Genomic DNA, 14,939 nt, shown 5'->3' on the forward strand with positions numbered 1-14,939 from the left:
CAGCATGAGGACCAAATTTAGAATACTAGGCTATTCATTTTATATAATGTCTTACAAAGTCTGCACAGATATGTTGAGGTTGTAAACAGGCTCAGATATTTAAATGGATTGTTCACATTGTTATGTAAATTATAGGTGATTTCATCTGAATGTAATGAAATATCTAATAGTGGCCAGTACTTTTCAAACTTCAGCCTAAATAAAACCAATCATCCTTAAACTTTGAAAAAACTGAAGAGTAAGGAATGCTTCCAAACTCATTTTATGGAGCCGTCATTACCCTGGTACCAAAACCAGATAAAGACATTACACAAGAACGAAAATGATAGGCAAATATCCTTGATGAATATAGATGCTAAAAATTTCAATGAAATATGAGCAAACTGGATTCAATGATATATTAAAAGGATTATACATCATGACCAAATGGGATTCTTCCCAGGGATGCAAAGATGGTTCAACATCCATAAACCAATCAATCATTGTAATACATCACAAGAAAATAAACGCTAAAAATCAGAATGGTCTCAGTAGGAAAAAGCATGTGACAGAATTCAACATACGTTCATGGTTAAAACTCAACAGTGGTTATAGAAAGAACATCTCAACATAATAAAGGCCATATGCGGCAAATCCACAACTATCATACTCAATGGTGAAAAGCTGAAAGCTTTCCCTCTAAAATCAGGAACAAGGCAAGGATGCCCAGTCTTACCACTTATAGTCAACATAGAAGTGGAAATGCTAGCCATAGCAATCAGACAAGACAAAGAAATAAAATTCATCTAGATTAGAAAGGAAAAAAAGTAAAACTCTCATTACTTTCAGATGACATGATACTATGTATAGAAAACCCTAAAGATTCCATCAGAGAACTATTAGAATTAATGATTTCAGTAAAGTTTCAGGATACAGAATCAGTCTACAGAAAATTGTTACATTTCTACATAGCAATAATGAATGATCAGAGAAAAAGTGTCTTTTAGATTTTATTTATATTTAGAGGGGGGAAGGGAGGGAGAAAGAGGGAGAGAAACATTGATGGGTGAGAGAGAAACATCCATCTGGTGCCTCTTGCATCCCCCCAACCAGGGACCTGACCCCATACCCCAGGCCTGTGCCCTGACTGGGAATTGAACTGGTGACCTTTTAGTTCACAGGCCAACACTCAATATACTGAGCCACGCCAGCTAGGGAAACAAGAAATTAAGAAAAATCTCACTTACAGTTATATCATAAAGTATAAAATACTAGGAAGAAATTTAACCAAAACGATGAAAGACTTGTATCCTGAAAACTATGGCACTGACAAAAGAAGTTAAGATACAAATAAATGGAAGGATATACCTTGCTCATGGATTGGAAGGATTAATATTATTAAAATGTCCTTACTATCTAAAGTAATATACAGATTCAGTGCAATCTTTATTAAAATACCAATGTCATTCTTCTCTGAATCAGAACTACTAATCTTAAAATTTGTATGGAACCACAAAAGACTCCAAATAACCAAAGAAATGTTAGAATAAAACAAAGTGGGAGATAATTGTGCACCCTGATGATATCAAACTAGATAACAAAGCTATAGTTTTGTAGTATAATCAAAATAATATGGTACTGGCATAAAAACATATGGAAAACAATGAGATAGAATAGAGCCCAGAAATAAATCCTCACTTACATGGTCAATGAATCTACAACAGAGGAGGCCAGGATATGCAGTGGGATAAAGACAGTTTCTTCAATAAATGATATTGGCAAAACTAGACAGATACATTAAAAAAACTGAAATTGGACCACTTTCTTATACCATAGACAAAAATAAACTCAAAGTGGATTAGAGACTTGAATGTTAGACCTGAACCCCTAAAACTCCTAGATGAAAACATAGACAGTAAAGTCTTTGGTATGAGTCTTTGCAGTATCTTTTTATTTTTTTATTTTATTTTTAAAGATTTATTTATTTATTTATCTTTAGAGGGGAAGGGAAGGAGAGAGGGAGAGAAATATCAATGTATGGTTGCCTCTCGTGCGTCCCCTGCTGGGAACTAGCCTGCAGGGAACTGGCCTACAACCCAGGCATGTGCCCTGACTGGGAATCGAACCTCGATCATGTGGTTCGCAGGCCCGCGCTCAATCTGCAGTATCTTTTTAGATGTGTTTTCTCAAGTGAGGGAAACAATAGAAAAAATAAACAAGGGGGACTACATCAAACTAAAAAGGTAGCATTACTAGTAATAGCCAAGATATGGAAACAACCTTGAGTAGTAGATGAATGGATAAAGATGATGTGGTAAAATATACAATGGAATATTATTCAGCAATAAATGAAATATTGCTGTTTGCAACTACATAGATGAACCTAGAGGCTATTATGATAAATGAAATAAGTCAGAGAAAGCAATTCTGTACGATTTCATAAGTGGAATCTAGAAAAAGACAAAATAAGTGAACTGACAAAATAGAAACAGACCCATCGATATAGAGACAAAGCTGATGATTGACAATAGGGAGAGGGTGGAAAAGATGGAAATTTTTAAAAAAGAGTGCAAAACAAATGAGTTGTTTAAAAAAGAAATAGGGTGGTACTGTATTCCTATTTTGGATAGAGTTTTATTCACAAGTTTGATGTTATTACGATAGGTTGACAAAGAATCTCACATAGATAGACACACATAGACATGAGGATAGACAGAGAAAAACAAATCAAGAGAGATATATGTAAATATAAGGATGCTTTTCTTAAAAACCTGTCAACCTTGCCAGTCTGCCTTTCTTGGGAAATGATAGCTGGTTCAGCCTAACAGGGAACAGCTGACTAATTGACCTTGAATGATTCCTTGTCCAAAAAGTTTGACTATATAACCACTGCTTCAGGCAAGGAGATGATAAAGCCTCATATCAGGTGCCAACTTGTGGGTCCAGTTAACCCTCAGCTTTGGAAAAGGGACAAAAATTCTTGCCAGCCTGGTCTATCAATCCTCTATGATTCCCCCTTAAAAAAACATTTGGAAAACTTCTGAATATACATTCTTGGGCTCTATCTCCTAAGAGTTTGGTTCAGGAGATTGAGAGTAGGTTCTAAAGATTGCCAGTTCTACCAGATCCAGGGAGTGGTGATGCTAACATTCTGGAGACAACACTTTTTGAGTAGCATCAGTTCAAGCAATGAAGACACTTGATAATCTCACATAAAAAGCCTTGGAGGAAGGCAATTCCTAATTTGGTATACAGGCTGAATAATTTTGTGAAGGACCTAGACATTTTATGGGCTCTGGCCAGGTAGCTCAATTGTGTAGAATATTGGTCTGATACTCCAGGCTTGTGGGTTCAGTCCCCAGTCAGGGCACATGTAAGAATCAACCAATGAATGCATAAATTAGAAGAACAATAAATTGTTTTTTTTTCTCTTTCTGTCTCTCCCGTCTTCTCTCTAAAGAAAAAAAAAAAGAAAGTGTGAAATTGTTTTGAATTTTGATAGAGGTGGAAAGGTAATTAAGTGAAGAAAAGATAGTCTTTTCAATACATGGTTCTGGAATAGTTGTATATCCATATGTATAGTTGATTTTTTTATAAAATGGAAATTCTTGAACAATAATTGCACATATTTGTGATTTGTGTAGTGATTGCCCTTCAGCTTAGTACATTGATAGATGAATTTTAAACTAGATTGTGTGCATTTTATTTTTATTTTATTTTATTTTATTTTTTAAAAGATTTTATTTATTTTTCTTTAGAGGGGAAAGGAAGGAGAGAAATATCAATGTATGGTTGCTTCTCGTGAGTTCCCTGCTGGGAACTGGCCTGCAACCCAGGCATGTGCCCTGACTGGGAATGAACCTCGATCGTCTGGTTCGCAGGCTCACACGCAATCCACTGAGCTACACCAGCCAGGGCTGCATTTTATTTTTTAAGATGTCATATTTTACTGGGTGAAAAAGGTAAAGGGATTAAGAAGTACCAATTGGCAGTTACACAGAATAATCACAGGGATATAAAATAAAGTATAGGGAATATAGACAATAATATTGTCATAACTATTATGATGTCAGGTGGGTACTAAACTTATTAGGGGATTGCTTTGTAATGCCTAATCACTATGCCGTACACCTGACACTAATACAATATTGAATGTTAACTAATTGAAAAGTAATAAAAAGAAGTACCTGCCTATTGTAGAAAAAGAATAAATAAATGAATGCATGGGAGCAAAAGATGTCATTTTAAACCTAGAAGTCTAAGAAATAAAATTTTAAAAAATCACTGTACTTAGTACCTTAGAGTTTCATTGAATTTTTCAGTGGGATGGAATACATAGGACAATATAGTCTAAACATTATCTTTAGGTTTCTAGTTCTTATTTATTATCTCTGAATCTCACTGCTGTATTTGTAGGTTGGAAAGGAAAAAATGCTCAAGGTGAGGATTGTGAAGATTCATCCTTTGGAGAAAGTGGATGAAGAGGCCACTGAGAAGAAATCTGATGGTGCTTGTGATTCTCCCTCAAGTGACAAGGAGAATTCTAGCCAAATCGCTCAGGAGCATCAGAAGAAGGACGCAATTGTCAAAGAGGATGAAGGAAGGAGAGAAAATATTAGTATGTATGATGCTAGCTTTCCTATGTGACTATTTTATTATATACAAATATTTTAGGTTCTCTAGCAATTAAATTTGTAATTGAGTTTTGTGGCTAGACATGCTTTTTTATGATTCAGAAAACAACTAAAATATCCACAAAGTGAGTCAAGACTTAAATCACCCTACACAATTAAGACCCCCAGGAAGTCATTTTCTCTTATTAGAAATCTGTGTTCACAGACACAGAAACAGAGATCACAAGTAGCTAGGTCAGAGTAGAAGGAGCAAATTGTAATCTGTTTCTCTTTGCACTGCAAGCCAATTGTGGTGGTTTTAAGATACTTCCTTTTATCTATATTCTTTACCTCAAGTCCCTGTCAGATGGGGGCTGCCAGTTTGGTTAGTTAGATCAAAATCCTGTTTCCATAGTGCCTACAAGACAAATTCTGATCTCTTTAAAGGGTATACAAGGTTTTTTACATTTACCCTCGTACTTACGGGGAAATCTTCCTCTTTAATTTAATTTATTTATTTAATTAATTTCTTTTTGAAGATTTTATTTAATTTTTAGAGAGAGAGAAAGGGAGAGAAACATCAGGGTGTGGTTGCCTCTCCCATGCCCCCTCATTGGGGACCTGGCTGGCAACCCAGGCATGTGCCCTGACTGGGCATCAAACCTGCGACTGACTGACTGGTTCATAGGCCAGCACTCAATCCATTGAGCCACACTAGCCAGGGCTCCTAATTTGATTTTTTTTTACTGTACTCTAGATTATATTCACCCATATCTCATTACTTGCAGTGTCTGGACAAGTCATATTTTCATTTTCATCCTCACCTGGGCATATGCTTATTGATTTGAGAGAGTAAGGAAGAGAGGGTGGGGGAGAGAAACATTGATGTGAGAGAGAAACAGTTATTGATTGTCCCATACATGCCCCTACTAGGGACTGAATCCCCACGCAGGCATGTGCCCTGACTGGGAATTGAATTTGCAACCTTTCAGTCTATAGGATGACAATCCAACCAACTGAGCCATGTTTGCCAGGCCAAGTCATATTTTTTGTAGACCTTTTCTGTCTGTCTCCCTAAGTTAGACATTGCTGCTCTTCCATGTTATTTTTCTATATCCACGCCTACAATAGAATTTCCACATTTTATTATAATTATGATAGATTCAACCCATAGACTTTAGCTATTTAGCTAGTTGAGGTAAGAATTTTATGATTCATCTTGGTGCCCCATCAGTCAGTGCCTGGTGCAGAGTAGGTGTTCAGGAAAATAATTCTTAATGAATGAATGAATGGGTAGAATTAAAAGAATTAATGCCTTTCACTAATTTTCTGTTGGTTTGACTAGATGACAGAGCACGTAGATCGCCACGAAAACTACCTACTTCATTAAAAAAAGGCGAAAGGAAATGGGCTCCTCCAAAATTTCTGCCTCACAAATATGATGTGAAACTACAAAATGAAGATAAGGTTAGTTGGCACTTTATATTAATCCTCTTTCATGTAGTAGATGCTGTTTAAGGAAATACCACAGGGTTAGTTTTGTCAGAAAAATTTGCTAAATAAAAATGTACTTTTACAATACGAAAATTCTGAGTGTTTTCTAGTCGTAGTAATTATGACTTTAGATTGTATTTTATTTACTAGGAGATTACACACTTTTTCCTTTTGATAGGAATTATTAGGGTTAAGAGTAATTTGCATTTGAGCTTCAAACTTAGTTTTAAAAATAAGAACTTGTTTCCAGCAGTTACAGACTTTCCAAGGTAGTAGCTCTTCCTAGTTAAAAATAGAACAATTTGTAATGTAATTAAATTCAGAAACTGAGTCAACAATAACCAATGTCTTTACAGGGAATCTGTGGAATTAATAACCTAAAATAGTAAATACCCTTAAAATAATCAAGTGCTGTGTTTTATTGATTCTAAGGTGTTCATGTTTCATATTACTTTATTTATTTTTAGAGGGGAAAGGAGGGAGGGAGAGAAGGAGAGAAACATCAATGTGTGCTTGCCTCTCATGTGACTCCACTGGGGACCTGGTCTGAAACCCAGGCATGTACCCTGACTAGGACTTGAACCGGTGAGCCTTTGGTTCACACGCTGGCACTCAGTGCACTGAGCCACATCAGCCAGGGCTGTTTAACTGTTTTATGGAAGAAAGAGCTAAGGCCTGAGAAATTTAATAATTGAAGTTTCTAATTTAGTAAATGAGATTGGGAAGGATTATAACCCAGATCTTTTGCCTCTTTAGGGTGTTGTTTTTCTACCTTGGAATGTTGACAGATCTTGTTCCATTTTGACTCTGTTTTATAGATAGTGATCTGAATACATACTTGGATTGTTAGGGTTTTTTTATGTTTTAAAATTAGATCGTAAGTACAATTATTTACTAAGTTTCTTCCCTTCTATTCAGCAAGTTAGCTAGTTGAAACATTCCTAATTACTATTTGTATTATTGTTGAGTGTAAAATGTAATAAATACTGTTCAAAGGAAGACAGAAAGTACAAATAAGAAAAAAGTAGCCTTGGCTGGTGTAGCTCAATGGATTGAGCATGGGCCTGCGAACCACACAATCGCGGTTCGATTCCCAGTCAGGGCACATGCCTGGATTGCAGGCCAGTTCCCGGCAGGGGATGCAGTTCTCGGCAGGGGGCTCAGGAGAGGCAACCATACATTGATATTTCTCTCCCTCTCTCCTTCCCTTCTGAAGATAAATAAATAAAATATGTTTTAAAAAAGAAAAAAGATATCTCTGATCCCATACTCAGAGATGATGATTGATGAATATGGTGGTTTTAAAAGTCAGCTTTTTACTGACTTTTAAAAGTAGGAATAGTTTATATATACTATTTTATAGCTTGCTTTTTTCATTTTCTGTCTGGTAAGTATCTATAATATAATTACATGTTCTTCCAAAATAATATTCTCAGGATGTGGGGTTTATGATAGTTATCATGGGGGTTTAAGAAAAATGGATTTCTTCCCCAAAGCAGCCAGGAGTTACCTTTGAAATGGTTTGCTGTTCACTTGACCCAGAAAACCCCACAAAAATCATACAAAATCAAGAGGTTCAGATCTTTATGTTCACTTTAAGAACACTCGTGAAGACGATCGAGGTTCGATTCCCAGTCAGGGCACATGCTTGGGTTGCAGGCCAGTTTCTAGCAGGGGCCAGTTGCCTGCAGGGGATGCACAAGAAGCAACCATACATTGATGCTTCCTTCCTGTCTCCTTCCCTTCCCCTCTAAAGATAAATAAATAGAATATTAAAAAAAAAAAAAAGAACACTCGTGAAACTGCCCAGGCCATCAAGGGTATGCATATCTGAAAAGCCACCAAGTATCTGAAGGATGTCAGTTTAAAGAAGCAATGTGTGCCATTCTGTCCTTATTGTGGTGGAGTTGGTAGATTTCCCTAGGCCCAACAGTGAGCCTGAACATAGTGTCAGTGGCCCAAAAAGTGCTGAATTTTTGCTCCACATGCTTAAACATGCAAAGAGTAATGCTGAACTTAGGGTTTAGATGTAGGTTCTCTGGTTATTGAGCACATCCATGTGAACAGATTTCCCAAGATGTGACACAGCTTACAGAGCTGATGTGTAGTTTAACCCACGTGGGAGTTCTCCCTGCCACATTGAGATGATCCTTACTGAAAACGAGCAGATTGTTTCTAAACCAGAAGAGGAGGTTGCACAAAAGAAAAAGCTATCCCCGAAGCAACTGAAGAAACAAAAACTTATGGCCTGGGAGTATATTTAGCATAAAGTCAATAATAAAAGTAAAAACAGAAGAAAATTAAAATGTAGAATCCCAGGTTCCTCTACCAGAGATTTCTCTGATTCAGTAAGTTTGTAGTGAGGCCCAGGTGTATGCATTTTAATTGCACCCCAGATGATTCAGATGTTTGTCCTTATTGAAAAATGTGTTTTTTCCTCCCATGGCTGCATGGTAGCCATTATATGGATATATTTTAATTTAAAAAAGGAATCCCTTATTAATGTACTTTTTTAGTCTCCCCCCCCTTTTTGTTTTTAATAAGCAGTTAATGATGACTATCCATTTATTTCTAAATTTTTAATAAGAGAAATTGTTGGTTCAGTGAGTATACACATTTTTAGGGCTTTGATACATATTGAAAAATTGTCTAGGGATTAATTAACACTCTGAAAATTATTTCTTCTCTTTACCTATTTTATACCCACGTTTTATAGATGGAATTGCGATTTTTCTGGGGAGAGCGCAAATTTTTATTCTCATTGATTAATTGCTTTTTTACCCCTGTGATGAATTATTTATATTTGTTAACCTAGATCATCAGTAATGTGCCAGCAGACAGCTTGATTCGTACAGAACGCCCACCAAATAAGGAGATCCTTCGATATTTTATACGACATAATGCCTTACGGGCTGGAACTGGTGAAAATGCACCTTGGGTGGTAGAAGATGAGCTGGTGAAGAAATATTCCCTGCCGAGCAAGTTCAGTGACTTTCTACTTGATCCATACAAGGTAAGGTCACTATTAATTTTTAGACAGCAGGATAGAACTCTTACATGAATTTATTTTCTCAGATGGGTTCAGTCATATTAGATTTATAGCAAATTTTGAACTCTTAACATCAGATAAGGAATTTAAAAATTTTTGGATTTAATCTATTTCATGTAGGTCGTGTGTTGTGTGAGGTTGGTAGGGGAGAGGATACATTGAGTGTCTCCCCTAGTTCAATTTATTTTTACTATGATTATCTAATTAAAAAACAAACTACATACATGTGCTTTTTTGCCTCAGATCCTTCTTGGAATGAGGTATGGTATAAACACAAAAATATTTTGCAAATTGAATCCCAAAGATGAAAACTGATTTTATACATCAGAAAAGATGATCAAATAGACTGCCCACCTTGAAAAGGACTTGGAATGAGTATTGCTTTGTATAACAGGTTAGTGGGAAATCTAGCATTTCCCTTTTGAAACATTATTTTTTCTTTAATTATCTTATTTGATCTTCAGAACATTCTTATGAAGTTCTGTGGTATGTATAAATACATTAGTCTTACTTTCTAGGTGGGGAAACGTAGGCTGGTCTAATTAAAAGCAATAGTAAGTAAATGACAAAAGACAAGACGTTGGCCTCCAATTTCTGATTGTCTTTTCCATCTTAGGGTTTTTCTAGTAAGATTTTAATGTAGGTTATGCCAGTATTTATGCTTCTCGTGTTGGTAAGTTTCCTTATTTGCATACTGATGTTTTCATCTGGGTTTCTGGGCCAGAATGCAAACAAGAGAGCTGCTGGTCCATTAAAACTAAGTGAGGTGCAGGATTTCTCCCCCCTCTCTTGTTTTTAATTATGAAAAACAAAAGATATCTTGAGTCATAACTAAATTATTTCAATTACCTTAGTTTGATTTTGCTGACAAAAGTGTGTTGAGAAATAAGTTTATTTCTCCAAACATTGATAAAGTCCTCTAATCATGCTTTAACATTAAACATGTTTTTGTATTCTAGAACAGCATGATTAACCATTAGCTTTTTTAAAAAATATATATCTTATTGATTATACCATTACAGTTGTCCCATTCCCCCTCTTCATTCCCCTCCACCCTGTACACCCCTCTCCCACCATTCCCCCCTTTAGTTTATGTCCATGTGCAACAAGTTCTTTAGATTCTATATTTCCCATACTATCTTGCCCTCCCCCTCTCTCTGTTTTCTACCTACTGTCTATGCTACTTATTCTCTGTACCTTCTCCCCCCTTCTCCTCCTCCCACTCCCCTGTTGCTAACCCTCCATGTGATCTTCATTTCTGTGTTTCCGCTCCCGATCTAGCTGTCCTCTTGGTTTGCTTTTGTTTTAGGTGTGGTTGTTAATAACTGTGAGTTTGCTGTCCTTTCACTATTCATATTTTTCATCTTCTTTTCCTTAGATAAGTCCCTTTAACATTTCATATAATAAGGGCTCGGTGATGGTGAACTCCTTGAATTTGATCTTATCTGAGAAGCACTTTATCTGCCCTTCCATTCTAAATGAAAGCTTTGCAATTTTCCATGGAACTATAGTAAACCTAAATTTTTTCCTTCAGTATTTAAAAAACTTTTTTTTTATTTATTGATTTCAGAAGGAGACAAAGGGAGTAGAGAGAAAAAAAGAAAAATTTGTTGTGCCACTTATATATGCACTCATTGGTTGGTTCTTACTATGTGCCCTAACCAATGGGCCAGGGTCCTGGGATTGAACCCACAAACCCTGGCATATCAGGTACATGTGATAATCAGCTGAGATACCAGGCCAGGGCACTAATATTTTTATTTACTGAGGGGGAATTTTAATTCATTGTAATTTCATTGCTGTTATATTTATAACTGGATACAGCTTTTGGTAGTTATAACATGAGGTTACTATTTTTACTATATGAGAGTCCTGTATAAAATCATGTGAATGGGTTTTAGACTCTTAGGCCATTTGAGTCCTTTAATATTTTCCTATTTTTTATTTTATAGTTGTCTTTTATGTAATTTTAGTAGTAATTCAAGTATGTGAAAGACTGAGTATTTATGGATCAAAAATCTGTGGTTTATTAGAGTGAAAAAACTGATTCATACTTTTTGTAGGAGTCACACTAGAATTATAGAAACTTGTATCTTGAAAAGCAATTTTTGAAGAAATCAGCTACTCAAATTTTCTTTTTTTTTTTTTTAAAAAAATTATTTATTTATTTTTAGAGAGAGGGGATGGGAAAGAGAAAGAGTGGGAGAGAAATATCAATGTGTGGTTGCCTCTCTTGTGTCCCCTACTGGGGACCTAGCCTACAACCCAGGCATGTGCCCTGACTGGGAATTGAACCGTGATCCTTTGCTTCACAGGCCTGCGCTCAATCCACTGAGCTACACCAGCCAGGGCTCAAATTTTTTAATGAGGGCTTAAAATATTACCTTAATGAAATTTGGCTATAATTCAGATTGAGACTGTGAAGTACAAACTTGTATAGACTAAATTGTTATGGGAAGATAGTAATTCTACTTAGTAAGAGAAATTGAGACTCATGTAAAATACCCAGTCTACAAAATTAAGAGTACATACGCATTATCTTTTTACGTATTTTTTGTGTCTTCAACAATAACTTATTATTTCTCAATAGTAACTGTTGGATATTTCTCTGACTTTTGTCTCCTGAGTTTTGCATAAAAGTTTTTTCTTCTTCTTTGTAAAATAAATTTTCTTAAAGGCCCTTTGGCATCTCAGCTAAGACAGGAGGATACAGTAAAGGATGCATAGAAAAGTAGACCATGAAACAGTGCTTTTGGATACTTTCCTCATTTAATGCATTAAAAATGAGAGTGATCACACATGTCCACTTACCTTAAAAGTAGTAGGTTAAATAAAAAATGTTTTCTGACTTTGTTGTCTTTGGGTTTTGTAGAATTTAATGTTCTGTTAGGCTGCTGAACTATAACTATTGTTCAGAGAGATGAGGCTTAGAGGAAGCGAGTTCTGAGTAATTTTTTTTAGGAAAGGAATGGTGGGGAGAGCTTAAGTGGCAGAGGAAAATCAGTTTAGAGGTATGGAATTTTGAATTGTCATTTGTGTAGGGTTGAGTGGGATGATGAGGGTGTTTGTTGTCTTGCAAACTGAAGAATATAGATTACTTGAACAAGTAATCAAGTAATCTGAAAGAGCTTGTCAGAACAAGCTCTTACTCATTTTATATTCTGTTACGTCTAAAAAAGAATAGGTGAGTGGCTGGCAAATTCATTTCTTTAAGACATTCTGCTTGTTAACGAGAAAAATGCTACTGACAGAGTTTAGGGATAACAATTTTTTGTAGGCCTAATGACTTGGAGGAATGATTAATAAAGTAGTTGGGTAATAACTCATTTAAAATGAAATCAGCCATCTTAGCTCATTTCCCCCTTGTAATACATGCAGCTTTAGTGTTTTATTCTATCCATAATGTTTGAACTCCTAGTTTTAACTGTTATATCCTGGTAGGGAAGCTTTTGGGTAGAGACATAACAAGAAAATAACACTTTTAAAGACATTTGGAATCCTGAAATAATGTGGGCTAATTTATTATGGTTCTTAATACATTTTATCTATTCATTTCTTAATTTAATCTTGCTTGTATTTTTTCCCATTACCATTTAGTCCCCTTATACTCCCCTCCCACCAGCAATCACCACACTGTTGTCCATGTCCATGAGTCCTTCTTCCTTTCTGCTCAATCCCTCCACTGCCTAATACTCCCCCACTCCCCAACTGTCATCCTGTTCTCCATCTATGAGTCTGTCCACGTTTTCTTTGTTAGTTCGATTTGTTCATTAGATTCCACATATGAGTGAAATCATAAGGTATTTGTTGTTCTCTGGCTTATTTCACTTAGCATAATGTTCTCAAGTCTATCCATTCTACTGGAAAGGGTAAAATTTTCTTCTTTTTTATGGCCGAGTAGTACTCCTCTTAAAACATTTTACAAACGTTTTATTTTGCAATAATTTCATATAGAAGAGTTGACAAAATACAATAATTTCCCCTAAAGTAGATTGTACTCTTCACCTCAATTTGTCAAATGTTGTTACCACATTTGTTTTATTATTTTCTCTTTATCCCATATACACATTATTTTTTTGAGACATTTGAGAGTAGGTTATAAGACAGGATGCTCTTTTATACAATACTTCATTATGTGTTTCTTAAAGATAAGAATATTTTCTAATACAGCTCAAGTACAGTCATCAGAATCAGTAGACTAACATCGAATCAATAGTGCTATTATTTGACCTACATTTCTTACACAGATTTTGCCATTTATCACAGTTAATGTCATTTTAGCCAAAAAAAAATTTTTTTTGTTTTGGTTTCAATGAGGATCCATTTACTTAGCCTCTCAGCTTCTCTTTGTCTTTCAAAAACCTTGATGTTTTTCAAGAATACAAACCAATTATTATACTCCTTAATTTGGGTCTATTTCCTCATGATTAGATTCAGACTATGAAATTTTGGTAGAAATACCACAGAAATGATGTTGTATTATTCTCAACTGAGTTATACCAGAAGGCACATGATGTAATTAGTATGTATTTTATTTTATTTTTTAAATATATTTTTTAGAGTTTTATTTATTTATCTTTAGAGGGGAAGGGAAGGAGAGAGGGAGAGAAATATCAATGTATGGTTGCCTCTCGTGCGTCCCCTGCCGGGAACTGGCCTGCAACCCAGGCATGTGCTCTGACTGGGAGTCGAAACATGGTCATTTGGTTCTCAGGCCCGCACTCAATCCACTGAGCTACACCAGCCAGGGCAGGGCTAATATATATATGTATGTATATGTATATGTATATATATGTGTGTATGTATGTGTGTATATATATATGTATGTATATGTATGTATGTATATGTATATATGTATGTATATGTATACACACACACACACTTTTTTAAAATTTATCTTTAGAGGGGAAGGGAAGGAGAGAGGAAGGAAACATCAATGTATGGTTGCTTCTCCTGCATCCCCTGTAGGGAACTGGCCCCTGCTGGAAACTGGCCTGCAACCCAAGCACGTGCCCTGACTGGGAATCGAACCGCAATCGTGTGGTTCGCAGGCCTGCTCTCAATCCACTGAGCTACACCAGCCAGGGCAGGGCTAATATATATTTTAAAAGACGTTTCTTATTTGCTCTGGCTGGTATGGTTCAGTGGATTGAGAGCTGACCTGCAGACCAAAAGGTTGCTGGTTTGATTCCCAGTCAGGGCTCATGCCTAGGTTGCAGGCTGGGTCCCCAGCTGAGGGTGTCTATGAGAGGCAACCAATTGATGGTCTCTCCTTCTCTTTCTCCCTCCTTCCCCCTCTCTAAAAATAAATAAAATATTAAAAGAATATTTTATAGTAATTTAACAAACTCACTGATTAAGGCATCTAGAGATTGAGACAAGACTAATATGTGGATGTTGCCTTGAAACTCCTCTAACATGATTCCTTGGGTAAGTGAGAAGAATGAAATAAGAGTTGAGTTACAGAGTGCCAAATTTTTCTAATTTATGGTTCTTGCTGCTTCTATTAAGTTAAATTTAGCATCTGAATGAACTGCTATAAAGATTTTTTAAAAAATTTTTATCTTACTTACTAGATTTTCTTATTTGTTGTAGGGATTTGTTCCAGGTAACAGGGAACAAGTATAGTATATGCTGTTTTTCTTACATCCACTCATGTTGCTAAGACAGAAACATTTTTTCATGTTTAGCAATGAGGAAGGGAAAACTGTAATATTGCCAATCCAGCTGCCCATTCTTTTCTCCCTTCCTAGTCACTATTCTAGTAGATTACTTATGCTGAATGGGCATTAGGGAAGACCCTT

At 35.9% G+C, this 14,939-nt stretch overlaps 1 protein-coding gene across 2 annotated transcripts in view; it reads left to right on the top strand.

The window, feature by feature from the left end:
- Positions 1 to 14,939, top strand: part of BAZ1B (bromodomain adjacent to zinc finger domain 1B) — a 79,111-nt gene that overhangs the window by 20,040 nt on the left and 44,132 nt on the right. For both annotated transcript variants that reach the window (XM_037054753.1, XM_037054754.1), the window contains exons 4-6: positions 4,396 to 4,597; positions 5,938 to 6,059; positions 8,902 to 9,099. In XM_037054753.1, the coding sequence (XP_036910648.1) occupies positions 4,396 to 4,597; positions 5,938 to 6,059; positions 8,902 to 9,099 (522 nt within the window). The remainder of the gene's footprint in view (positions 1 to 4,395; positions 4,598 to 5,937; positions 6,060 to 8,901; positions 9,100 to 14,939) is intronic.

Source organism: Sturnira hondurensis, unplaced genomic scaffold (genome assembly GCF_014824575.4).
Source record: "Sturnira hondurensis isolate 20B ecotype Veracruz unplaced genomic scaffold, ASM1482457v3 Scaffold0008380, whole genome shotgun sequence".
Classification (NCBI taxonomy): Eukaryota; Metazoa; Chordata; class Mammalia; order Chiroptera; family Phyllostomidae; genus Sturnira; species Sturnira hondurensis.